This window comes from Euleptes europaea, chromosome 3 (genome assembly GCF_029931775.1).
Source record: "Euleptes europaea isolate rEulEur1 chromosome 3, rEulEur1.hap1, whole genome shotgun sequence".
In the NCBI taxonomy this organism is placed as follows: domain Eukaryota; kingdom Metazoa; phylum Chordata; class Lepidosauria; order Squamata; family Sphaerodactylidae; genus Euleptes; species Euleptes europaea.
This window is the reverse complement of record NC_079314.1, coordinates 89,321,899-89,349,656: the sequence shown is the minus strand read 5'-3', so window position 1 is coordinate 89,349,656 and position 27,758 is coordinate 89,321,899. Positions and strand designations below refer to the sequence as shown.

At 41.0% G+C, this 27,758-nt stretch overlaps 2 protein-coding genes across 3 annotated transcripts in view; one reads left to right on the top strand and one right to left on the bottom strand.

The window, feature by feature from the left end:
• Positions 1-5,803: 5,803 nt before the first annotated feature.
• On the bottom strand, positions 5,804-21,778 carry ST13 (ST13 Hsp70 interacting protein). 2 transcript variants are annotated; one of them, XM_056846015.1, is made up of 12 exons: positions 21,659-21,778; positions 18,629-18,689; positions 16,662-16,734; positions 16,478-16,548; positions 16,102-16,168; positions 12,999-13,083; positions 11,892-12,002; positions 10,958-11,060; positions 9,767-9,883; positions 8,323-8,377; positions 7,645-7,745; positions 5,808-6,098 (listed from the first exon to the last, which is right to left on the bottom strand). In XM_056846015.1, the coding sequence occupies exons 1-12, from the start codon at positions 21,766-21,768 to the stop codon at positions 5,970-5,972; spliced, it is 1,083 nt and encodes a 360-aa protein (XP_056701993.1). In that variant the 5' UTR covers positions 21,769-21,778; the 3' UTR covers positions 5,808-5,969. The 2 variants fall into 2 exon arrangements, with proteins under 2 accessions (XP_056701994.1, XP_056701993.1); XM_056846016.1 differs by lacking the exon at positions 11,892-12,002 and having other exon boundaries at positions 5,804-6,098.
• A 764-nt stretch (positions 21,779-22,542) lies between these two features.
• The window catches only part of XPNPEP3 (X-prolyl aminopeptidase 3), a 29,478-nt gene continuing 24,262 nt past the window's right edge, over positions 22,543-27,758 (top strand). The window contains exons 1-2 of the mRNA XM_056846790.1: positions 22,543-22,664; positions 25,024-25,140. Coding sequence (XP_056702768.1) covers positions 22,604-22,664; positions 25,024-25,140 — 178 coding nt within the window. The 5' untranslated portion in view covers positions 22,543-22,603. The remainder of the gene's footprint in view (positions 22,665-25,023; positions 25,141-27,758) is intronic.

Sequence of the window (27,758 nt, the reverse complement as noted above, 5' to 3'; positions counted from 1 at the left end):
GAGCGACGAGAGAGGTAAGGGAAAGGAGGACGGCCCCCGCCAGTGACGTCACGGCGTCGCGTGACTTTGGCGTCCGCCGTTTCTTCCGCCCCCAGCCAATCACACAGCGCCCCAGCAGCAGGGCGGACTGTTCTGTCAGAAGCCGGATCTGAGCGCCGCCCGCCCTTTTTTTAAAAACAAACACACACCCGTTCTCTTAGCAACTTTGGCTGCTGCCGGAAGAGCACGGCTTAAACAAATCCCCCCCCTAGCGATTGGTAACTATAGCTGTTGTGCAAACCCTCACCACGGAATAAATAAATGAATGGGACTTCCTCCTAAAGTTGGCCTGGACGGAAGTCTTTGCCTCCGAGCTTGGGATGAAGCCTAGATAAGCAGCAGCCGCGCGGTACTCTTTATCCCGCCCCCTCATGAGATTATTCACAGTGGGTCGCCGTGTTAGTCTGTCTGCAGTAGTAGAAAAGGCAAGAGTCCAGGAGCACCTTAAAAACTAACAAAAATATTTTCTGGTAGGGTATGAGCTGAAGGTATCTGAAGAAGGGAGCTGTGGCTCATGAAAGCTCATACCCTGCCAGAAAATATTCTTGTTAGTCTTTAAGGTGCTACTGGACTCTTGCCCTTTTCTACCTCATGAGATTGGCATTCCTACTCATATCTGACGAAGGGATATTTTACTCTGGAAAGTTTATGCCCCAAAAATCTTGGGTTTCCAAGGTGCATACTGGACTCAAATCCAACTTTCTTTACCTTAGAACCTTCAAACTGAATGCCTGCAACTAGGATTGCCAGCTCCGGGTTGGGAAATACCTGGAGATTTTGGAGCGGAGCCTGAAGAGGGTGGGGTTTGGAGATCAGAGGGACTTCAATGCCATGGAGTCCGATTGCCAAAGCGGCCATTTTCTCCAGGTGAACTGATCTCTATTGGCCGGAGATCAGTTGTAATAGCAGATCTCCAGCCACCAACTAGAAGTTAGCAGCACGAAAGGCTCCAAATAAAATCCAACTGGAATTACATCACAAAACTATATTGAACTCAAGCATTACATCATGATAAATATCATGCTAAATGAAACAAGATCAGGCATTACATCATGCAGAAATAAGAAAATACAAACATGCGGCTCAGACAATAACCCCCGGTGCAACAAGCTAGTAAAGTGGGGCAGGACAAATCCTTCTACTGTCTGGGATGGTCAAGTCGCAAGTCCAAGGAAACCAACAGGTAAGCAGGACGGAGAGAGTCTCTTTAAGAAGCTACACTGGCAGCCGTATAAGAACTCCCTTCCTGTTAGCTCCCCACCGCGGATCCTTGTATAATGCGCTATTGAGTTTCATTAAGACGCATTTTGGTAAGTTTCCTTTTGAATTATAGCATCCACATGGACTTTAGTATTGTATGTATTTTATAAGTGACATTGTAATACCTTGCACTTCACAGTTGACGGTCTTTTTGACAACCAGCTTATCACCATATGGACTTAAAAGCTGACGTTGCCTTTCTATTGGAGCTGAAGAAAGCCTTTTTGAAACGCGCACCAGCGACTAGCCACGCGTTCTCCTCTCCTCTCCTCTGCATGAACTCTCTCCGTCCTGCTTACCTGTTGGTTTCCTTGGACTTGCGACTTGACCATCCCAGACAGTAGAAGGATTTGTCCTGCCCCACTTTACTAGCTTGTTGCACCGGGGGTTATTGTCTGAGCCGCATATGTTTGTATTTTCTTATTTCTGCATGATGTAATGCCTGATCTTGTTTCATTTAGCATGATATTTATCATGATGTAATGCTTGAGTTCAATATAGTTTTGTGATGTAATTCCAGTTGGATTTTATTTGGAGCCTTTCGTGCTGCTAATTTCCACAACGACGTTATATACGGCACAGGTTTTCTATTGTTATTGTACCAACTAGAAGTTGTCAACCCTACCTGCAGCACATCACACTACAATAAACTGGAGTTCCAATTCTATGCTAGTCAAGCTCCACTGTTCATCCTGCATTACTTGCAATATCTACTGAACTCACCTTGGTTCTTGTGCAAACACATTGACAAAACAAAACAGTAATGACATATCTTCATAATTTCTTCTGTGAAAAGGCAAGTGCAATTCCATTAAACATGCAAGTCGGCATATTTTCCAAATGTGCCACATGTGTTATCCTCCACACTATTTTCAACTATGATAGAGTTTTGTATAAGATCATGGACAGCCAGCTTACATAATTACACAACTTTGAGACCAAGGCTGAAAAATCTGGGTTGACGATTTCTATGCTGCCTCTCTACAGATCCTGTTCAAAGAGGTTTACAAAGTAAAACATAACACTATAATCATTTAATTATTGAATAATAATTATTGAACTTAGCCATAACACAAAACAAAGCAGGCAGGAAGCAGGCCTTAAAACAGCTAAAAAGATATCTTAGTTAAAAGTCTGGGTAGAGAAATGCTTTGGCCTGTCACCTAACAGTATAGTAGGTGCTCAACAAGCCTGAAGGGAACAGGACATTCCAAAGGCAAGGTGCCAACATTGAAAATACCTTCTCTGATATCCACACACCTCAACTCTGAAGGCACAAGTACAGAAAGCAGGGCTTGGAGGCTGATCTAAACTGGTGGAATGGATAGGAGATCCTTCAGGTACTGTACTCTGGCCTCAAGCTGTTTCAGGACTTGAAGAACAAGCACTTTGAGTTGTGCCTAGAAAGAAACAGGCAACTACTGCAGAACTTTCAGGACAGGGGACATACAATCCCTGTATCCCACCAGCTGAAATTTCTGGAGAAATTTCTCCAACATATAGTACATTAACAATGTAACGTGGTTCTTGTAGGTTATCCCGGCTGTGTGACCGTGGTCTTGGTATTTTCCTGACGTTTCGCCAGCAGCTGTGGCAGGCATCTTCAGAGGAGTAACACTGAAGGACAGTGTCTCTCATTGCAATAGAGACACTGCCCTTCAGTGTTACTCCTCTGAAGATGCCTTTCACAGCTGCTGGCGAAACGTCAGGAAAGAAAATACCAAGACCACGGTCACACAGCCCGGATAACCTACAAGAACTGATGAAATCTGACCGTGAAAGCCTTCGACAATGTGACCTGGATTTGATTAGAGCATGGATCACTGGGACTAGATCAACTAGCCTACAACTCAAACTAATCTAGAGCATATGCTATATTCAAGCATGTATCTCCTTGAAATAGATTATCTAATACTTTGTTTAAAGGGAAACTTTCTAAAACTATTTTCATAACTATATCAACAATGAGCACCATAATCATTCTCTCATTTATCATCCCAGCAGAGCCCTCCCCTCTAAGAAATTGTTCTTGTTCCTTATCACTCACCTTTAGTATGCAAAGCAGCTAGTTACATACAAGCCAAACAAATTGATGCCCAAACTCTTGTGCAGACGACGTTATACAGCATGAAGATGGATTGGTGGTAGTGGAAAGCACCATCACAGCTGACTTCTGGCTACCTTGTAGGGTTTAAGGCTAGAGTCTAACAGAAGTGGTTTGCCATTAACTGCTTCTGTGTAGCAACTCTTGACTTCCTTGGTGGTTTCCAATCCAAGTACTAATCAGGGTCAACCCTGCTTAGCTTCTGAGATCAGCCTGGCCTGGGCCATCCAGGTTTGGTCAAATACTTAGTGTGAAATTATGAGTGCACATTCCAAATATCCTTTACATTCAGGATTTGTACAAAGAGACCTGGAATTTTTCTGCCTTGCCTCAGTCTCAGCTAAAATTTGCTTTGCAAATTATCAGAAACGGTGTCCAGTTAAGCAAGCACCTTGTTTTACATCCTGAATTGCTGCAACAACAAAACAACATTGCTGGTGACAATAAATATCCTACCTACCAGTTAGAGCAATTTAAGGTTTCTGAAACATTTTTTATTAGTGCAGTAAGGTAAAAAGTGTGCGTATCACCATCAGAAACTGAAAAATAGCATGAGGCTTGTTAACCATCCAGTAATTTAAATGCCTTGTATAGTGCACAGTTCTTCTTAAATTGGTAAAACCTGAAACAGTGATATATTAAGTCAATTTCAACACTCAAATGACTTGTACGGCATATGGAGAAGCAATTGCTACTATAGCAAAACAGGATAATGGATCAGACAGGCTTTCCCCCTACAGCCAGTGCTCTATATCCCACCATATTTATACCATTATCAAGCCATCACTGTAGTAGCAGAGTAATGGTGGGAGGGAGATGCTGTAGATATTTCTGGGCCACCTTTCTATTAAAATGGTACCCAGGGTGCTCTACTGGAGTTATACAGTGCAGAAGACATCTGTTCATCTTTAGAGGCACACAGAAAAGGATTAAAAAATTTTTTGCAGCATTTAAGGATCCCAGTATATTTTCTCCTCTTCCAGATATATTACCACTCCTATCTACCTACTGTTGTTCCCAGTCAAAAGACCTTCTTCCATTTCCATAACAGTGTCTTAGATATACTTCAGTTTGCAATAGCTTGCCCTTAATTTGTTTTAGTACTTTCAAACAGCTTATGCAATGATAAGCCAAGAAAATTATTCAAAACCAGTCTTTATTTGTAAAGGCAACTATAAGTATTTTCAGAACTATTTATTAAGCAAAATGAATTTCTCTTTTCATTTGACAAGATATTTGTTGTATGAGGGAAAAAATCTGCTTTGTTAAAACAATCTGAGTTCCTAAAGCAGCTCAGGTTTAATTAGAAACAAAAAATGACATCGCTTTTGGATTCAGACAAAATTACAAAAGCAGAGAACATTAAACATTCAAAAGCCCTAGAAGAATCCAAGACCTAATTATAATAAGCTTTCAAATATTTAGAGCAGGAAATCAAATTTTAGAATAGACAAAAACAAATTTTAATCTACTAGTTACCCATGAACCTTTCAGCAAAATGTGCAATGAATTTTCATGCTGTAATTATATTTAAGATGTGTCATTTCCAGCTCAGACCTTCGCTGTCTACACAAGATCCATAAATACAGTATGAACCAGAAAAACCCATAAAATCAAGAAAAGAGAAGGAAGGACAAATGGGGTATAAAGAAATGGAAAATCCCACTGTATGAATGAGACTGATAACTGTAAAACTTACGGCTTTGGCCAAGATATTTATTATGACTTCAAAATCTAGAACTTTTGCACTTCATGGCAGAACCATTGTGATTTTTATGCAAATGAATTGAGACTGTGAGGGAAACCAATTGCTTCCCTCCTACAATATTAAGTGGTTAAACCAGACAAGTTCAACCTACTACTATCAGAAGTGATACAAAGGCTGTTTGCCATGAAAGGAAGCCAGCTCAATAAAAACATTATTCCCCCTATGTATTTTGACAGAGGTTACAAACATGTTCATCTGATTAACACATTAACGTTAAAAGTAATCCAACATCAGTAGTATTTGTACCAACCAACCAAAAGCCAACTGTGTGACAGAGATGCTTCCCACTACTGAAGTGCTCTGATATAGGAATAAGTGTTTTAAGTCACATTTGTGAATGTAAAAATGAATACAAATTATGTTTTATTTGTTCCAGCTAAAAGTAATAAGACACTAAGCCCCCTTCCCTCCATATAGAACTTAAGCAGTGTTACAAGTTTTAATTAAGGAATCTAGTTATTGGGAAGCAGACCCCAATACCATTATAAGACACCCACTCACACTTTTTGGTACAATCTACTGGAAGATTACATTTAAGTATAACAGCTTTAAAAGAAAACTAATACTGTAGAGTAAACTCCAGGGCACAGAAGATAAGAAAATATGTGTTTTGAAATAAAAATCGAACACAATCATGAACTGACTGCTATTCATTTCTGAAGCACAGCAGGAGGAAGAATGATTCTATCTAGAACACCCTAGTTCTCTTTTGAGAATCAGAGGTACAATGGTTTGTGTTATTGCAACGTATGGTAAGTAATCAATATTTCCCCCACCTCTTGCAATGAAAAGGGGACTTTATGGTGGCGTTCCAAATTTGGCTGAAAGTTTGCCAATGAGATTCATGACCTTGGGGTTATTCTGGTACTTAGACATGTTTGCTGGATTCTGAGCAACATCTTGAAAAGCAGCCATAACTTCTGGATCCTGTAAAATAAGAGAAAATATTTGGCATGTATTAAGAGAAATTATCCCCTCCCCCCTCAAATTAACAGGGAACTGATAGTTTAGAGACTGAAATCCAGCCAGCACATCTGCCAAGGTCATACTTGATGGCTTCAAAAAATTGCCCATTATTATCCAAGATCAGATTTCTCGATTCTGTGTTGGATTGTGAAGTCCCAAAGAGGGACTTTAAACCATAGACTCCTTATTTCCAACTCAGAACCCGAGGAACAGATCAAAGGCGTGGCCAATTCTGGGACCAAATCAGAGATGCAGCTGTGGCGTCCTTGATGGGATGAGTAATTCACTTAATTCAGCACAGGGAGGCTGTTATTGCCACAGGACAGAAGGGTAAGGCCCACCCCCTACTATCTTCTAACCCTGCGGAGGGCTGCAGGACAGTAAAATGCGCTTTTGAATCTCCTCAGGAAAGACAGAATTGGCTGTGGCAATTTGCAACTCAAGCCACAGAAGAGTAGGCATTTATGTCCAGAAGGGGAAAAAATATGCCAGTCTCTCAATACTTAGTTAGCTTGGTCAGGGCCTCAAGGGAAGCCTTTGCAGTTCAATTTGCCCTCTAGAAGCTACAAATAATGCAATGGCTGCAGAAGACTTGCAGGGCCAGCAGGGAGTAGCAAAGGCATTCTGATGAAGGCAACTAGAAAATGTTTTCACTCCTGAGCTTTGCCTAGTTTTATGCATGCAATCCAGATCAGAGTGGGGTCAGCCTCTGACTTGGAGGCAAGGGGCTTGTGGTTTAAGGACAGTCCTTTGCCACCAGCCAAATATTAGTTTTCCAGTCTTATTATTTTGCGTTAGACAGCAACCTACTACAGTGGTTATTTTAAAGCAATGTGCTTTGCCACAATAAGATACATGTGAGGTGCAATTTGTCAAAAATTCCATCTTGTCTACTTCATCTAGATAATTATAAAATAATCACTCTAATAAGGGACATTTCCATTATGATTAATATTTAAATATAATGGGAGGCAGGCAGAGTAAGGTATATTGACTGAACACAAAAAAAAATTACGCAGGACAGTTCTCTTAAGTGAGCAACTGTATACCGAGACTGACAAGAGAACCAGCATGGCGTAGAGACAGCCAGCTTGGTACAGAGGTTAAGAGCAGCGGTCTCTAATTTGGAGAACCAGGTTTGATTGCCCACTCCTCCACCTGAAGCCTGCTGGGTAACTTTGGGCAGTTCTCTCAGAACTCTCTCAGCCCCACCAACTTCACAACGTGCCTGTGGTGAGGGATTGTGATTGTAAGCTCCTTTGAGACTCTTTAAGGTAGAGAAAAGCGGGGTATAAAAACCAATTCTTTATATCCACAACAAGTGATACCACTGGCAAGGAGACGTCCTTCCACCCTAACCTTGCTAAAAGGTTTAATTTGCCATTGAGGACATAAAGAGCTATGGATTTTAAGTATTCTGATGGTCCTTAACAGCAATCACAGCTGCTACAGAGAATCACAGCATCACAACCTACATTATGATTTTTTACATGTTCCATGTTCTCACCTGCATGGCTGCAAGAACTTCAGGGTCACTAAGAATTTCATTGAGACCAGGCATGCCCCCCATTCCAGGCATCCCACCAGGCATGCCACCAGGAAAACCACCTGCAAATGTAAGGAATACACTTAAACAATTTGCAGTAAACTATTTTCTCTATACCTGCATGCATATTATACACCAATATTCTTCCATCCTTTGGAAGCCTCCTGCAGCAGTGGAAGCAAGTAAACAAGACATGCCACTGACCAAAAAGCCAAAGCTTTATTAAAAGAGAATATGGTTAGTCTCTGCTACAATACATACTTGGCTCTATTCAGTCAATATCCATATACGGTCTTTTTCAGTCATAGGTTACCAGAACTTCAGAGCATAGCTATTCCACAATTTGGCTTGGCCCTATCATAAATGAACATCGTAACATGCCCTCGTTACTCAATTCAATGTTGCAAATACAGAATATGTACGCTTTCTGTGCTATCATGTAACCCAAGGCTATGCAAGAAGGCAATTCTATAGCATACATAATTCTTCAATCTATTTCTCACTTGCTAAAGTACAAGGGTGCAATTTTCATTTTTGCCCCAACAGTGGATTGAAAAAAAACGTTATGGCCCAAATTCACAAGGAAATTCAGCTTTCTACCATCTGCACTGGTTAATACTTTTTCAACTGAATACATACCTGGGAAGCCTCCAAACTGAGCTCCTCCTCCTGCCTGTTGCCGAGCTTCTTCCTCCTACAAAAAAATCATAAAAACACATCACATGATGTCTAACTACTGAAGTCTATTGAAATCCAAGGAACTGTACTAGGATCTAAATCCTTACATGTAGGGCCAGTCCAACCATTAAGCAAATCTATGTGATCGCCTAGGGTGCCAGAGTAGGAGTCCGTTTGAGGGGCTCCAAAAAGCCCCACACTGCTCCTCAGATACCCCTGTTCTTGTTCTGCTAAGATTTTGCTGCTTGGAGTTGCATGCCCAGTAGGGCTGGCAAAAGAATAGGCAAGGAAGAGAGGGGGGGACAGCCAGTACACCTAGTTGTGCTCGCCAACTAGCCAAGACTGTGCCAGGGAAGCGCTTTGCAAGTGACAAACCAGGTAAACTCTACTCCAACTCTTCACTGCTCTCCCAGCTGGGTGATTAATGACAATTTGGAAAGATGCCAAACAACTCCTCCTCGGTCTCTTCCCTGGATGCTTATGGGTGACAAGCAGAAGGATGTGCCTGCCCTACAGGGTTCTCCTGCCCTTCTCAGCTGGAGCAAGTTGGGTCAGGAATGAACGACAGGTGTGACTGCCATCTGGGCTGGCCTGCTCTCTTCAATGGCTCCCCCAATGGCTTCTTATCTGCTGCAGTGCCTAGAAGGCTCTGCCTCTGATGCTGCTTGGGTGGGTGTCTGGACCAAATGCCACCCTTGTGCACTGCAGCCCTAGGAAACAGCACCAAGTCATCATGGCAAGAGGGCCTCACTGCTGATCCTACTCTACTGCCTTTCGCGTCACCAAATAAGGCCTTTCTTTGCACCCTTAAAACTGGTGCTCTAAAGTCGCCTATATGGTTGGGTTGCTCCTGCTCACTTCTCTCTACTGCATTGGGGGGGAGGGTGCACGCCACGGTCACAGCTTGCCTAGGGTACCAAAAAACCTTGACCCAGCCATGGCTACATGCTCCAGAAATTCCTGTGTTAAGCAATACTGCTTCATTCCAATGTAACACAGATAGCCCCGAAAGAATAACAGTTATTTCGGTAACTGTGATGTCTTTTTAATGTTTTTATTGCTTTATTTTATTTATTGCTTTATTGTTTTAATGTTCTTATTGTTCCCCCATCCACACAATTGACAGCACTGGATTTCATACTATGTATCGGTATGTTTAGTGTCAATTTTAAACGAGCTTGTATCTAGTTGCAGAGAACATTAAAGTAGATTCTAACTTTGGAAACCACAGAACGATTAACAGCACAACTGTGATAGAAACAGGTTTTGTGATTGTTGGGGAAACAGCCCCAACCTTTCATGAGTCTATCTTGGAGTTTATACAAAAACCTATCTGGGATACAAAGTTATGAAGAAACAGAGATGTTAGGCCCTTTTCCTTCTATACAGTTTATTAAGGTCTTACCCTTTGAGCTTTCTCATGCTCCTCTCGGGCTTTCTTTACCCTTTCCATCCTTTCACGGATTTCTTTCTCTTCACGCTTTCGTTCATATTTTCTCCTATGTTCTGCAATCCTTTGAGCCTGAGACACAGGAAAACAATATTCATCATATGCCACCACCATCTTACCACTGCCTCTACATAGTTTTAACTGACATGCATTGTGCATCCATTTCCACTTTCAGTGCTGTAAACCAGGTTAGATCTAACACATATTCCTTCCTACGATGACTCTTTCACGTCATCTAGGAATCCTGTGACCACCATACTGAGTTATATGGGGAAAAAATCACCATAAAGAGGTGAAAGGTGATGATGAATCAACATTTCATTCGACTGTACGGGAAGTTCTGGATCTGCATATTGCCATGATGGCTACAAACATGGGGAATTGCCCTAAACAGTAAAGAAGGCAAAGGCAAAATAATTAAACATAGGCTTCTATTACGTCCAAAAAACCCCCAAAAAACCCAGATGCTTATGAGACATTGCAAGAGGCACTAAAGTCTGGGCCCTACTGATCTCTACCTTAAGCCTCCTGTTATAAGATGCCATACCCAAGGCAACTGTAAATTAAGCATTCAAAACCATTTTTGATCGTGTAGCTTAGTTCGCAAATAAACAGTGCTGCTCTGGAAAGAAGGCTATAGAGAGGAATTTTCTATTTTTAAACAAAGCTGGCAGCGCTCCCTTGTGGCAGACTGAGGAACAATCAAGTAGTAACACTGCATTGCACCCAATATACTAATTTCAGGTGTGAATTACTTTTCCCAGCAGAAATTGATTTTTTCCCATGAACTTTCCCCCAGTGAACATGGTGCTGAGAAGGGAAAACATGTCTACATATACAGAGACATATACCTCCCCTTCAAATATTACAGGTGTTTATGAGGATACATACGGCAGATAGTAGCAAACTTGTCTGCTTTGCAGCATATAAAATCACTGCTCACAAATGTTCTGGAAGTTAGAGGATGGAGCCACAGTGCCCTTCAACAATTCTCAGAAGCTGCAAGATTATATATACTCAAATAAGCACTGCTTTCCAGAACAAGTGTGCGTATGACACCAAGATGTGACACCATGAATAAGATGTGACACCATGAATAAGGCAGCCTATTTCCCCATTTCCGTCTTTCTCCCTGCTGTCACTCACTCGTGGTTGCACCTCCTTCAGCATAGTGCTGGCATCTTCATCATAATCCAGTTTACAGGCTAATGCCAGATCACGTGCAGACTCCTCCCAGTGACCTAGCAGTCTGGCAATGACAAGACACCAAATTAAAGGTTAACATTTTATCTGGACTGCTATATTTTAAACATCAGATGCAACCCAAAGACCTGCACAAGAATACCTTCAATTAGTGATAGTTATATGAATATCTGCAAATCCAGTATGATTGACCTTTAAGAATTAAGGAGGTATAACATCTGCCATGAAGAGCCCTGTGGTACAGAGTGGTAAGCTGCAGTACTGCAGTCCAAGCTCTGCTCACGAACTGAGTTCGATCCCAACGGAAGTTGGTTTCAGGCAGCCGGCTCAAGGTTGACTCAGCCTTCCATCCTTCCGAGGTCGGTAAAGTGAGTACCCAGCTTGCTGGGGGTAAAGGGAAGATGACTGGGGAAGGCACTGGCAACCACCCCGCAAACAAAGTCTGCCTAGTAAACATCGGGATGTTACGTCACCCCATGGGTCAGGAATGACCCGGTGCTTGCACAGGGGACCTTTACTTTTACCATCTGCCATAACTATAAATTAAATAAGCATTCAAAACCATTTTTGTGTCATGTAGCTTAGTTTGCAAATAAAGGAGTGGCGCCCCAAAGCTTCAGTGCCCTAAATCTAACAATGTCCTAGTACAACAGACCAAACATGGACTAACTTGTCAGGAGGCGATGTACATAACATGCAGATGAAGACCATAGCATTGAGTTTGTGGTTACTTTAGGGCTTTCGGGGCCAGTAGTTTTAGGCTTACAAGTGTGCAGATTTCATAAAATACCACCCACCTATGTAATTCATATTATAACAGGGCACCAGACCAAGTTTCTTCTTCCTCAATACGTAAGGAGGGGTTGCAGTTCTTTACCTGTGAGCTTTCCCTCGCCATTTATATGTCTGTGCTGAATCAGGATTAATCTGTATGGCTCTATCACAGTCTCTAATGGCAGCATTTGGCTTCTGCATTTTCACAAAAACACTGTCAATGACAATAAAGAAAGCACATATAAGTTACAACCAGCAGCTCATTGGAACAGATCTCATCCTGAGAATCAAGAGATATCACAACCAGTTATACAGTGATCATACAGTTCTTATTTACCCAGTTCTCCCACTGTCACAAAAAGTTATGAGTGGCTCCACCGCTTTGTAAATATCCTATTCAACAAGAATGTCAAGCTCCATTCATTTTTGAATTTTAACATTATCTAATGGTGACATATTGGCTATTATATTTTTCTGTTTCCAGGACCATAACAAGAGGGTAGGAGTGACATTAATTGCCAATTTTACTCCAATTTTTATCTATAGAAAGATATTCAGGGGTAGAAACATTGTAAGAATCTCGGTTACCAATCTACAAGTGTTAACAATCCTGCTCCAACATCCTTAATGACAATACAGCCATTTTCATATGGTATTCTCTCACAAGACAATATAGTTGAGAGCACTGTCATTGAAAAGCCACAAATCCTTAACAATCAAGGAAAATGAATTACAAGCCCCTTCCCAAGCACTGATGTTTAGTAGTTTCTGCCTTCTAAAGATTTCTACAACTGTAAGAACAAGGAAAATGTTATGCTGTATTTTCCATCTTAGGTGACTGATACCCAGTATACAATTGTGAGACTCTGAGCTGCTAAGGGGCCACAATTAACACGATAAAACAAATTGTCTGTTAGGACCCTTCAATGAATAGAAGATCTTGGTTTGCCAAGATGCTGAACCGTGACTCCTAGAAACAACTACAGCACAAGAGACCAATCAGGTTTTGCAGTTACACTAGTGTTGGAAGCAACAGGTGCTTATTGAACTGAAGCTGAAATCTCACCAATGGCTCATTTAGTAAGAACTGTGGAGATACCTACCATAAACCAGAACTCCAGAGTTCATTGGGCTAGATTACGAAGTTTGTATTTGAAAGTATGCAGTCTGTCTTTTCAAAAAGCACGAGTTTTAAAATCTAAACTCTTACCTGGCTCGTTTGGCATACAGAATAGCCAGATGAGGATTCAATTTGATAGCTTCTGTGAACAAATTAATGGCTTCCTCAAGTTTACCTGAAAATATCAATAAAGCTTAAATGACAGCCCAAGAAGAAATGCAGATTGTAGACATCTTTTAAATTAGGAGAGCAGCAGCGCAAGCCTAAACAGCTACATCTTCCCACTGAGAGGACTTAGAAGGGTGTAACTCTTCTTAGGATTCTACCCCCAGATAAATGAAAATAAAAGATCTGAGAAATTACCAAGCTTTTTTCAAGGTGAAGAACCAACTTTCCACACTATAGGGTCATCCTGATATATTAGATTAACTAACATACTATAAAATCAGAAAAAAAAGCAGTCATGCTACATGTTCTATAATAAGGAACACAGATAGTGACTTGAAACCTTCAATCACACCTAGTACTAAACTGGCTAGCCCATGTGGATAACAAAAATAATACAACTAGTCCAGCCACAATTAAAAGGTTCTGCAAACCCAGGGGAAACTCCAGACAAACAGAAAAATGTGCGATTTCGCATTAAAAACAAAGGGCCAGAAACAGGGCTGTGACTGCACATTGCCATGGAATCCAGGCAGCGTGAGGCAGGAGAGCAGGTAAAAGTTCTGTCTAAATAGTGCTGTAAAGATACTGAGAACAATACAAGACCAGCCAATATTTCTCTCAACCCTATCAGAAAGAGCCTGTTATAAGCAATTTTTTAGATGGTACATTACTCCCATGGACATAAAAAAGATTGATAAGCATATGATAGCCATTGTTGGAAATGTAAAGAAATAGATGGGACTTATTTTCACATGTGGTGGTCATGCAAAAAGGCGAAGACGTTCTGGATAAAAGTTCATCTAGAAATCCAGAAGGTCTTAAAATTAATTTCCCTTTAGAGCCGGAATCAATGTTGCTGGGAATAATTCTGGAAAAGTTGGACAAAAGTAAGTGATTTGTTCAGTTATATGATTACAGCGGCAAGAACAGTTTTGGCATCAAGTTTTGGAAGCAAGAGGAGATTCCAGAAGTGGGAAAGTGACAAGATAAAATGACAGAATATGCAGTGATGGCAAAACTATCTAATTTGGTGAAAGGCAGATCAATGGAAGAGTTCCAGAAGAATTGGGCATCCTATTTCAATTATGCAAAACTTAAACTATAATTAAATAAAGTGGGATTATGCTACATTGGAGTTTATTTGGGGGGGAATATGGGGGGAAATAATAATAATAACTGGAATAGCAATATTAGATGATATACTTAAAGGATATATGATACAGTTTAAGGAAAGGTAAATAGAGATCATTAGCTGATTGAAGATTAAGCGAATAGATAAGAATGATTAATACTATTGGCATAGTTCAAGATTAAGTAGTGTATTGTAACATAGTTGAAAAGCCATTTTTCTCCAGTACCCTTTTTTTAATCATTACTATTTTTGTAAGCTTGTAATGATAAATTTAAAAGGACGCCCCTGGAAGGTGGATTATACCGTATGTATGGGAATGACTGAGTTTGTTATGTGTGGTTTTGTTTTTAAAATTTCAATAAAAAATATTTTTTTAAAAAACTATCAGAAAGAGCCATCTCGCTGAGGGAGATGAGGCACTTTTTACTGCCTGCAGCTGCTGAGTAGCCTCTCAGGGAAAGCTTGGCTTGTGTCTAGGCACAGCCAGGCTCTACCACCATCATGGACACATTCAGTTTCAGCAGGAAGTGGTGGTTCCTCCCCTTTCTTCACCTTCTACACTACAGGCTCAACACAGTCACAAGTACCCCTAGCTGGAAGGTACCTTCAGAATGACGAGTAAAGCTCAGTTTGAGATGCCCACACCACGGAGAAAGTGAGAATGCTAATATGCCCCCCTCACTTCTTTCCATCACTTCAGGTGGAGAACAATTGTCATCCCAGCACTGTATCCTGATCCTTTTCATGTTTACTCAAAAAGCAAGCACAATTGGGTTTAGAAATATTTACTCCAAGGTAAACTGGCTTTAGCTGCACAGCCAAAATTAGGGGGAATTGCCCCGATTTCTTATGGGTCACTCACTTGTACAGTAAGTTATGGACAAAGGTTATGAAGACATTATACATGCAAGACCTCCAATAGTAAAGCCCTGAAATAAAATGCCCAATTTAGCAGACACACACTTTTATTTTTTTAACTTGCGTTCAGACTTAGTAGTCTTCTGTGTCACAACAAAAAACATAGCAGGCATACTGAGACCTGGAATGTCACAGATAATATATTTCATACGAATCTATTGAAATACATTACCTCTGGGGTTCCATAATCTCATTGCTGAGAGACAATGAATAGGACTGATGTCTATCAAGTCGAGCCACTATATGCTTTATTTACTCCCTATCAAGTTTCATTGTTCTTCTGACTTATCAGTCTCACTTGGTAAGCAAACTATGGAGATGTCATAGCACAATGACAGTAAACCTGAACAACACTCTAAAGGCAGATAGCACAAGCTGCAAGGTCCTTTTAATTAAGTAGCTAAAAGAACAGCAAGAGACATCTGAGTCAATTCATTTGCTTACAAAACAAGCTTTGGAGCCACGATCCTTGATGCTGTCAGCAAAGAGCCTGGCTGTTTGACAAGCTGCCACAAAACATGGCTAGGTCCCACTCAATGTTAGGACAGCCTCTTGCTTTCTGCCATTTCAAACACAGGTATTAAAATCCCCAACATTGAAAAAGTTGGAGTACACTACACTATGAAGCAATATTCTTATCCTTACTCAATTACATCTTTAATACATTCCCAAATTAGAATTAAGAACTTTAGGAAGTCTTGTTTTATTCCATGAAGCCAGGCAAGATTAAATTAATGGTATGACCGACTTCTGAGCAGACAGTTTACTCCACATCTGTTGAACTAATAGTAGGGGCGTGCTGGCATTTTCTATCAGGAAGACAGATTTCTAAGCTTTGCACCAAAACTTTAACAAGCTCACAATCCACCCTATAAAGTGAAATATATGTGTTTCACATTTTTATCAATAAAACACATCTGAAAGTATGTCAGATATATGACTGAACTAAATCACCTTCATAAGGAAAGTCCTTACCTTCACCTAGTGCATTAATAGCTTCCATCTTCTTTTCATTGGCCTGATCCATCATCTCATCTGACACCTGTAAGGGGGACAACCAAAAGCAACAAACTTGGAGAACATCTGTAATTCTAGAGTTAAGATGGTAAGCACAGTGTGTGTACGTGTATGACTCTGACTCAATCCCCACCCCCATATATGACTGAACTGAAAAGGACACTCGAGACGCTCACCCAGTCTTATTATATTTTTTTCTTTCATTCTTTAAGGAAAGTGAGTGTTCAGCCATGGCTAAAAGATTTATGTATTTCCTAATATATAACAAGGAGATCTAGAGAACAATGTGTAGTTCACAGAGCGAGTTCCAAATTCAAGGAAAACTCACCATTACCTCAATATTTTCATCTCCCATTTCTTGAGGCTCATCCATGTCAGGTTCAATTACTCCTTCATTGTCAATTTCTGCAAACAGAAGCTTTGATAAGAACCACAGCTCTTCCACTGAAGAAGCAAAAGGAAAAAATCAAAGCCCCACAAAATTACATGAAGGAAACTGTGCAAGACCAAAGGCTCACCCAAATCACTCTCGTCACTCTGAGGCTCTGGTGGGTTTGGTGGTTCCTCTGGCTTCTTTTCTTCTGGTGCTGCCTAATGAAAATGGTATCAAATTAAGAGAGGTGGGGGAATCCAAATTCATTATGACATTCAGGTTTCTGCTGGAGTTTCTGCTTGAAGCTTGCTACTTGAATCACTGGAAAATCTAGCACGTCAACTACTCTGAAATCTGCAAAGAGCTGAAAACACCCTCAGAACAAGGAACGTATCAGAGAAACGGAAGGCATTTAAGTGACAAGCATTAACAACAGTTCTTTAGATCATTATAGTCAGTGGGTGGGATCTAAGGAACTAAGCAAGCAGTTCAGTGTGCCCCAAAATCAGGGCTCTTCCCTCTTCCTCCCCACGCACTCTAAAAGTGCTACATGGCAAACTGAAGAGGCTTCCAGAAGCAGACAGTGGTATGATGGGGGGGGGGGGGACCACCTGTTTAAAGAAAAAAATCAACAGAGCAAACTCAAGCTCTAAACAGCCCTAAAGCTTTCAGTGTTGGATAAAAAGTAAGCTCTGTGGCTTGTTGTGGGAAATCTAAGGTTGCTTGTGTTTTAAATGCTTTAAATGAGTACTGCTTTGAATTTGTATTGCCTTAATATTTTTTGCAGCAGAGCTATTTAACAAGGACCTTAAGAAATAAAGTTAAAGATCCGCTGAGCCCACCGAGGTCAGGACAGGAAGCAATGAGGTTAAACTGCTGAAAGATCTGGTTAAGTGTTAGGAATAAATGAGAGAGCAGCCAGTGGGCCAAGCTGGCTAGGAAGGATGAAATACTGCTTTCATTCAAGACAAACAGGATCTGCGAACAATATTTTGGGGCCAAACTGTAAAGTAAAACCCAACGTGTCCCTTTCAACACAATTGCAGCGTATTACTTTGACAGGAAACCAGATCTTACTTGTCTGAAAGCAACAAAATCAGAGTTCAACCCAGAAGAGAACAGAAATTTGCCCAGGTCTGTGAAGAAAGCACTCAAGTTATAGTAGCAAACTATTATAGGTTTTTATTCTGCCCTCTGTTCATGGAGTTCAGGGTAGCTTACATGACCCCCTCCTTCCCATTTCATCCTCACAAGAACCCTGTGAGGTCCCCCAGGTCCTAGTCTAACATGCAGTGGTTAGGAGTGCTGGACTATATCTGAGACCCCCAGGTTCAAATTCACACTGCCATGGAAGCTTATTTGGGTGATCTCAGCCTAACCTACCTCACAGGGTTGTGAAGATAAAATAGAGGAGAGAAGAATGATGTAAGCCACTTGGGTCCCCACAGAAGAGAAACATGGGGAATAAATGAAGTGACATAAATACACTATACAGGCCCTTTGTATGGGGCAGACCACTCAGGAGGCAAGGGTGCTCTAAGCAAGGGTTAACATGCAAGGCATTCCTATTATGCAGGTAGTATCAAGCCCATGCAGAAAAAGCACAAAGGCAAAGTGAAAATCTATCAGTACACTGAGGGGGAACTTATTGGAGGAAAATCTTGGCCTTAGTCTAAGAGAAACAACTCCATCTCACCGGTACACGGACAAAAGAAGGACACAGCCCCCACATGCAAAACATACAGCAACTATTTTTTCCTCCACTCTAATTTTACACTGTAGGTCTTTGTCACACATATTTGTGTGCAGACCCAGTGTAAGGGCCTATTTAAAGAAAAAAGGCATGGTAAGGTTAAAAATAATGGCACTAACACCCAATATAGGAAGGGAAATAAATATTGGGGAGGGGAAGAGAGAGCACAGAATGCAGATATATCTTAAAAGAAGAGCAAGCACAGGCATTTCAGTAGTATGCATACTCTGCTTCCCTCTACCTTTCCTCCTCAACAGTCACATGTTCGGCCTTGGGACCAAAAGTCTCCCCTTCCCAAAACAGGCTTTGGGCAGAATGTAATCATACACAAAACCATAATCTCGCCAAGCTTCTCTTACCTCTTCAGGCTTCTCTGAAGAAGTGGTGTTGCATGGAACCGGTGGTATTGTGCCTCCCATGCTTTACAACAAAAAAAAGAAAGACCAATGAGAAGAGTTTTCTGGACTGTCCCGATTAAGATGAGCATTAACAGTAGAAACTTGCAATCAGGTAATATATTGCAGGAAATGCCTACTCAGGACTTCAAGAAATAACCAAGGAAAATCTTTTACCTTGAGATGAATTAGCTCTATTTGGCCTCATTCACTTTCAGAAATGTTTCAGTACAGTCATTAAGGGGGTCTAAGTAACCTTGTCAGACCTCGGAAGCTAAGCAGGTGGGAGACCACCAAGGAAGTCTAGGGTTGCTACACAAAAGCAGGTAATGGCAAACCACCTCTGCTCATCTCATCCTGAAAACTGTACAGGGCCGCCATAAGCCACCTGCAACTTGATGGCACTTTGACTTCATAGGCAAGAAGTCCATGGTAAATTAAAGGAAGGAACGCTACGAAAAAAGGCTGTGCATTCAGGTTTCTCAGGGTAGTGAATGATAAAGGATATGCACCACGTATTTAGATCTTTGCTGAAACCTTTGGCAAGGCTTGGGGCAAATTATGAAATATACTCAACAGACATTGCTAAATCATTATAAAGTGCTGAGCTAGGAACTTTTTTTATTACTTGATAGTAAATAGATCAGGCTGCTTAATGTCTGTCTTCCAACCCGGGAAGCATGCAAAGGATGCCTGGGAGAAATGAAGCAGCCAGCAAAACTTCTAGAACTGGCTTGAAATTCCACATATCCTACGAGTACTAGAGAAACGATCCTCAACAAAAATCTATTTTCATCCCAACCTAAACTACAAATTTGTTCAGGCTAGAAAATGCAAGATACACCAGGCTAGAAAATGCAAGATACACCAACAATACAACCCCAGGGTATTGTACCCAACACCAAAACCAACACCATAAGGAGTCTTTCCGTAATGTGGAGTGCAGAATAACCTCAACAACTTTTTGTATTACAAGGACTGCAGATATTTGGCTTGTGTTGTATTCTATTCCACATTTTTGTTTATTATCCTTGAAGCACCTGCTTTGCTTGCCCAGAATGCAAAACAAATGCTTCAATACATTCTTATAGCCATGCTCTCAGTCTCTTTTTCATAGAAAATCACTTCTAAGACAAACAGTGATATATAGTTTGCAAAAGAACACTTTGGCAAAATATAACTGGAAGAGAAATCACCAGAGTACACCTTTTGTTCCAGAAGATTCCAGGAGACTTAACACCAAACTAAGACATTTTCAGTGTCATCCTAAACAGAACTGCACCCTTAAGAGAACTTACTTGAATGGAAGGGTGCAACTCCGCTCAGGATGACACTGTGTTTATCCTATTGATAATCTCAACACTTATTTGTAAAGGGAAGTTTCCCAAATCTTTTGTTTCCCAAATCTAATTCAAAGTAAAGAACTCCTAAACCTACTGGTTCTTACAACACTGAGCTTTTAACTAACTGGTCCCAAGTAAAAATAATTTCACAAAACCAAAGAAAGTATACCTCAAATAACACATATTTACCAACTCTGGCAGAAAATTCATTATGCAGTCATAGCTACAGTTATGGTACAGCCTCAGCTAAAGCTCCTTCTACACCCTCCATGCATCCTTTTTGCGTTATCATAAAATCATACTTTAATTTCATTAAAGAAGCTAATGTTAACCCAATCTGCTTTGTTAAAAAAATCAGAATATGCCTTGGGTTTTTGTTATGGACTATGAAACAGTCGTTATTTTGATTTCTATTCTATTCTTGCCTTGTACAAACTACAGACACTACCTTAGACATTCTTGACAACAAAACATTAGCTGCTTTCAAGCAGGATCTGACATCATAAATTAGATTTTCCAAGCCTGGAAAATTTTGACAGCCATTTTTGCTGCTGTGCAGATTGAGATGGGTAATCCAGTTAAGTACTTTAGGACCTATAATCATGCTTACCACAACATGCTTACACAAATTGGCTACTATTTCTAACATGAGTTATAGACAAAGGCACATTAACCCATGCCTATTTAACTGTAATTTAGATGTCCTAATTTGCATTACACAGATTGGAATTATTAGTTTGACATATGCAGCTCTTTTCCACACATACAAATCACAAAGTTTAAGGCTACTTCCAAGAATATGTTGTGTTCCTACACAGAAAGCACTTCTGAGTAGAAAATGCAACAACAAAACCATACACTTGTCATGTGCAATACATATATTTCATTGCGCACACATGCTTAGAAGCAACAATTGAGCAAGATGCCACGCCACAGTACAGAAAGTTAAGCAGACACTTGTACAATCACCACCCATGACGATACACACGTTTCTCCTCCACATTCTTTTGCCCACACAAGAGATCTGTGCAGGAAAACCATTTATATTGTGAAGTAGTTCTAAAGCTAAGGAGGCTTACAGAGCACACGTTTATCTCAAGGCATGAAATACTCCACGAAAACCTGGGAGGGGGGAAGCTGGCAGCGGTGAGAAGAAGAGAAATTAAGAAGGAACAAGAGAAATAAAAAAAGAGCAATGACACAATAAACCCTCCAGGAATTCGATAATAAATCCTCTCGACGGATTCAGAAGCAGGCGGCGAAGAAAAGAAACAGCAAACAAATCAGGAACCAGAAAATATTGTTAGATATTCTTGATTCCGAAATAGATACGTTTGACTTTCCAGCACTACAGAACTCCCCCCAACAAGGTACCCATCCCCCCCCCATTCCGGAAACGCTATTCTAGCTACCCTGCAAGGGAGATGACCGACCTCAACCTCTGAGCAAGGCTTAACCCGAAGACCTGCTTCTCCCTCTACCAAGGGAAATAGCTGTTCCCGCAGCTCCTACAGGAGGAAGCGGCTTGAACCAGACCTCAGCCCTGCAAATAAACAAGCGCGACGCTTGCAAGTACGGGAGTAGGACGGGGGGGAGGGCGACCCCCGCCCTTCCCCACCTTCCAAGTGCCCCAGACGGCCTTCGCACTTACCTCTCCACCCACTCGCGGAAGAAACTCAGCTCCTCGGCGTGCAGCAGGGCCGGGTTCTGCTTGCAGAGTTTCACGAAGGCCCGCAGCTCGTTCACTTTCCGCCCGTCCATGGCTCCCCGTGTGTCGTCCCCCCCACCCAATAACTACTGGCACCAACCGCAGCGTCTACAGCTGCGGCTCTTACTACTACTACTACTACCACAGCTTCCTTCCGAGAGGAGTAACGAAAGTTCCCAGCCTCCACCGCTCTCGCTCCAGACCCCACCGTCACGCAAGGCGCAGCGCGCGCGCCCGCCCCGCCCCTTCGCCAGGCTTCTCTCTTACTTGCCTAGCGCGCCCCCTCCTCCCCCCCCGTTCCTCACGCCCGAGGCGCTCCTGTTTGCCGCACCCCCCCCTTTCCCCTCCAACAGCCCACCCCCGTCAGCCGCCCCTCCCCCCTCACGCCTCTCAGCTCGGGAGACCAGAATCTTCTAGAAACGAAAATCCAGTCGCCCTTAACGCTGCCTTTCTGCATGCAGCCCAACACTCGTCCCTCCCACCGCCCTGGAGGGCAACATTTTGTTCGCTTTACTCGCTGTGGGGTGGGGGGGAGAAGGGGATAAGTCCATCCGAAGGCTGTGGTAGGGGGGAGTGAGGTTGTCCTTATGTAAACCGGCGTTTTATTTAGGCAACTAAATAATGGTCCTTTTCCCGGAAGTGGAGAGGGAAAAGACAAACAGCTCCTTGGAAACGGGCATAGTGACGTCATCGAACTGCGACTATGGGCTAACGAGGGCCTTTAAACATGCGGGAATGCGTGCGAGTCTAGTGCAGGCTGGGAAGTTAGTTGACCATGCTGGAGAGTGGGGGTTTGGGGAAAAGCAGAGAGGATTAGGGGAAGCTGGTTTCTTTTCAGAGATCGCCCTATAGTGGTAGGTGTTGTCCTTGCAAGCTGGGGGCTCAGCCATGGTGTGGTTCCCATCACAGAGGCTTTTCCCAGCTGTAAGGGGCATGTGCAGCTTTTCAGGTCAGAGACTTTCTTTCCTTATAAAGACGAGTTTCGGTAGTCCCAAGGAAGATAGAATATGCTCATGTCAGGCAGCTGCTTCTGTATTGTGTGTGTTCTGTAGGTTCTTGGTCGCCTTTCCGTCTACCACGGACGACTGAACTCAACTCAAAACAAAAAATGAGTTTTGTGGCCTCGTAAAGTCTGCTGCAAGTGCAACATAAGCTTTCGTGGGTACTGGCTCGTGTTTTACTCTGTTAGTCATGCCACATGACTTCTTTTTTTAACTTTTGCTGCAACAGGCTAGTTTGGCTACTCCGATAGAATTTTTTATCTAGGGCCTGTAACTAGATCACTGACCCAGTTAAAGTATACCTGGTTGCTGTAGTAAGCTATAGAACCACCAAAAGACCCTATTACTGTAACCAGAAATTTTCATATAGAGACAAAGGGAAAGATGTAGTGCAATAAGAAATGCTCAGAGTGCTTCTGCTTTTGTTTATTTAGTTTTATTTGGGTCATACTTCTTCCATGTGCCCTGTATCTGTTAAACAAAATTATATATAAATAGCCCTTAACATATTCAGATTTATGTTTATCTGAAGATTTTAATTGTCCCTCAGGCCTTTCAGATAAATGAAGGTATATTGCAGTTGCTTTTGGAAATGTCAGTTCTTCAGTCTGTATTTTATCTGTATATTTGTGAATCTATATAACAAAATAAAAAATTTAACCAGTCCTGAAAAGGTTTCTGTACTTTAATAGGCATTGTCAACCATTAGAAAAGGTTGTGGTAATAACAGCAAGCTCTTGCATCAGCTTTCAAGGGAGAAGTTTTTAATGAAATGTAGTAGTAAGGCTTCTTATGTTCCTTACATTTTCCCCCTCAGTGTTAAATATAAAATTTCACCATATATTGCACACTCTCACAGCAAGCTGCAGTAGCTAGAGTGCTTGTCTAGGATTTAGGAGATACAGGTTTGAATCCTCACTCTGACATGGAAGCTTTCTGGATGACCTTGGGCCAGTGACACAGTCTCAGCCTAACAAACAGGGCTGTTGTGAGAATAAAGTGGAGGAAGGAAGGAATATTTTGTAAACCACTTTGGGTTCCCACTGGGGAGAAAAGGAGTTAAAAATAAAAGTGTACCACATTTTTACTTCAAAATTTAGAAAATAGAATATGAAAAGGAAATTAAAAGTACTATTGAACTTAGTGGGATTTGTGCCTGAACACACATCTGTAGAAACAGGCTGAAAAGTGCACAGATTAATATCTAAGACTCCATACTTATTTATAGTTACATTTGCAGTCTGATCCTATGCATGTTTACTCAAAAGTAAAACCTACCGAACTGAAAGGGATGTACTCTTGAATTGCAGCCCTCGACAAGTTGATTTCAAAGTGGTTAAATTTGCTTAACTGTGTGCTGTATTGTAGCTAAGTGTTGTAATCTCACACTTACTTCAATTCTGTGGGGTTTGCTTATTTACTTAAGTATATAGAGCACCAGGCTGTAAACCTGTGATCCTGGGCATGACGTTTCCGTGGAATAAGTCCCATTGAAACAGCATTTCTGATACCCATAGTTCCCATCTCCCCCTTCCTGCTGCAGCCAAAATCTGTCCCCCATGCTTTCCCTGGAGGAAAGGAGTCACCCAGGAATAGCTTGGGGGAGGGAGATGGAGGTCTGCAGAAGAAGGGCAGAGGACCAGCAAAAATTGGCCCTCTTTCCATTGACAGAAATCCCTTTGCTAGATCCAACCCATTGTTTTCTGTATCCCTCTTTCTCTCCCTATTCTCTTTCTAATCCACAGTCACCGCCCCGTTTGCTTCTTGGAAGCAAATTAAGTATGTCTACTTGGGAGTAAGTTTTATGTTTAATGGGATTTTGCTCTCAGGATGGCACTACCAAATGTAGTTTTGGAAGAAGAAATAGTCGGATAAGTACAAAAATTGCAATCTTTCCATTTTGTTGGATGACTAGTTTCAATTCCACTGGTAGAAAATATTCTAGTTATCTAGTGAGATTTCAGGTAACTGTGTATTCATGTTGATATTATAACAAATGTCTTTTATCGGGACAGAAACAGCCTTAAAAGATTTTGTCTTTTCTCAGTGTCAGAGAGATTTCTTTTGCTGCTTAGTATACCCTATTTGTAAACAACTTAAAGATTTTATATCTTGTCGATAATTTTCTATAAAGAATACATTCCCTGTTTTATTAATGCCAAAGTATTGAATTTTGGCATTATGTTTAATTGTGACCAGCTGAAATATTGGAGATTTATCTTTGGAAGCATGGTGCAGCTTGGCAACTTTGCTTTCTAGAAATGGAAAGCTCTCTCAGCCTGACACAATTCAGATGTTTCCTTTTAGGCTGCAAGTTCTGTTTCCTTCGCAAACTATCCATCGAACCTGTTCAGCAGAAGAAGATTCCAAACCGCTACCTCGGCCAACCCAGCCCTTTCACTCACCCACACCTACTCAAACCAGGTGAGGATCATTAGACAGTAGTTGCTAACTAGAGCATAAAGAAGTAATTTGGAAAGGCAGTGAACTGTATGTAGTGAGACTCTTACGACTTCCTTATGTTGCAGCTCAGGAAGTGTTTCCTAAAGATATGATAAAGGCATACTGTGTGCAAAAGTGGCATGTGAGCCAAGCCATCACAGGTATGGCCTGCAGCCGTTTCTGTGACTGCAGCAGCTGGAAAGATGCTACAGCAGTTGCAGCTGCTTATATATGGGCTAGATCCGTTCATGTGGTACATTTGTAAGTTAGGCCTAATTCAACTGCAGTGCCATCCTAAGAAGAATGACATTATTTTATTACATTCTTCGGATTAAGTCAGTGGGCTTAGAAGAGTGTAACTGTGTTTAGGATTGCACTGTCAGCCATGTTTCTGCCTGGAGGTTTTGTTTTGTTTTGTTGTATTGTTGTTCTTCCTGGTTTTTAACAAAAGCAATGATAATTTTCTTAAACACCTTTATTCATAATCATTTTCATTTCTTATGGTATTTGCCTCCTTTTCCAAACATGCCGCCTGATCCTATGCATCTTGACTTGGAAGTGAGTCCCAGTGGATTCACTGAGATTGTTGAATAATGTGCACTGTATTAATAATAGTTATATATTATTTTGTTATCACTTTCAATCAAACAATAAAAAGAATCTTGTGGTGGCATTTTATTATCTAATGTTTATTGAGTGTATAAACTTTGATGAGCCAGAGTCCACACTTTGGCAGATGCATGAAGGGTCAAAGTGATTTATACCCAAAGCTACAAATGGCAGAAATGTATCTGGGGAGAGCGACATATAGCAAAAAAGATCAAAAAGCCCAGTTTCCCAGGAAAAGGTATATTGCATTGTATTGGAGAGCATAGATGAAAACAAACGTGTATCTTAATGAATTAATTAGTCATTAATGGTGCAGCAGACTAACATGCCTACCTCTCTGGAGTTCTGAAATTCCCTCCAGTCTCTTGAGGATTTTATTATGTAATCTATAATAAAAATAGTATGCATATATTAAATAAAACTTCTCTGTGTTTAGGTATTCTGCCAATGTAGTCAATAAGGGCTTTAAAACACCCTGAAGCTATAATAGAATTACCTGGGCCACAGTTATTGGAAATTGCTAGTCATCCTGATTTACTGAGGGTTTATTTATTGACTGATCGGATTTCTACGCCACTCTCCCTGGCCAAAGCCGGACTCAGAGTGGCTTACAAAAAATTGCTTAGATAATTTTAATCCTATGTAAATATTATTCAATTTTTATCTGCACTAATGAAAATGTCAATTACCTGCCTTCTAGATATACAAATTGATAAGGTTGCTTCTGCACTGGAGGTGCATCTCCATGAAAAGAGACCACCATTTGTCCCACTGATGAAAGATGAAACTTTTCCGGTTCATTTACCTCTCCTGTGTGGGGCTGCTAATGCTGCAGCCTCATGCCCAATTTGTGCAACCAAGCTGCTTTATACAAAAAGACCAGAAAACAAATATAAAGAATTCCCCCTCTCAAACAAGTACTTTGATACAATTAATCAGATTTAACTCAAAGTTAGTCTAAATATTAAAAGCCCCCCCACCCAGGGGAAAATTCCTACCTCTTGCCTTGACCAGAAATCACACATGTGTATTTATGTGTATATATAATATACATTTTAGTAATACGAGAGGTGTTTGGAAAAGCTGAGAATAGATTTCAGGTGGTGTGTTGGATCTGCGAAAAATCAAACATAATCTTATAGTTGGTTTGATTTGACTACATATTTTTCTCCAAGCTTCAAAATAAGCTATAGCTGAGTCCTTGCTGTTCCTCTGCTGCTCTACTGTTAAATATTCATAATCTCATAATAAATTACAAAGAAGGAAAACTTTGAAACTAGAATATAACAATATACAATTGAAGCATTGGGTTTTTAAAGGTTTAGTAATAAAGGCTTAAAACACTAACAGTGCCAAATGAAGTTAATGGACTTAGAAGGGTGTGACTCTGCTTAAGATGTAACAGCCTAACTGCAAATAGGTTTGCCAACTGGTCTGGAGAAATATGTCCCTTTAATAGAAGCTTAATATATGGAAATGGACAGCTGAGGTTTTTCATAGCATGGGGTAAAATAAAATCCAATTAAGCCTCTGTTAAAGAGACAGGACTTTCCCCCCTCCAGCCAGTTAGCAACTCTATTTGGAAGTATTAATTTCAATGGCACTTATTTTTCAGTAAGTAAGCACAGCATTGAGCCTAAAGATGTGGTTCTCACATCAGTAAATTGAGAATTAAGTCCCATTTACATCAGTAAGATTTGTGAGTGTATAATGTGATGCAGGACTGCATTTAGATTATCCCAAGTACATACCTGTTTTGCTGTTATCACCTTCATTTTCAGTTCAGATTTGTTGAAATATCCTTGTTTTCTGCACTTTGCATTCTTTGCAGATAAAATAGGATTGAAAGTTCCCAGACAGAGATTTTTTCCACGGAGTCCTTAAGTACATAGCTTGTAACACTTCAGTTAGTTTTCTTTATCATTATTTGCTAGAAACTTGCTGTTTCTCGGATAAGTTTTCCTTGGGCAGTCAAATATCCTATTGGCATT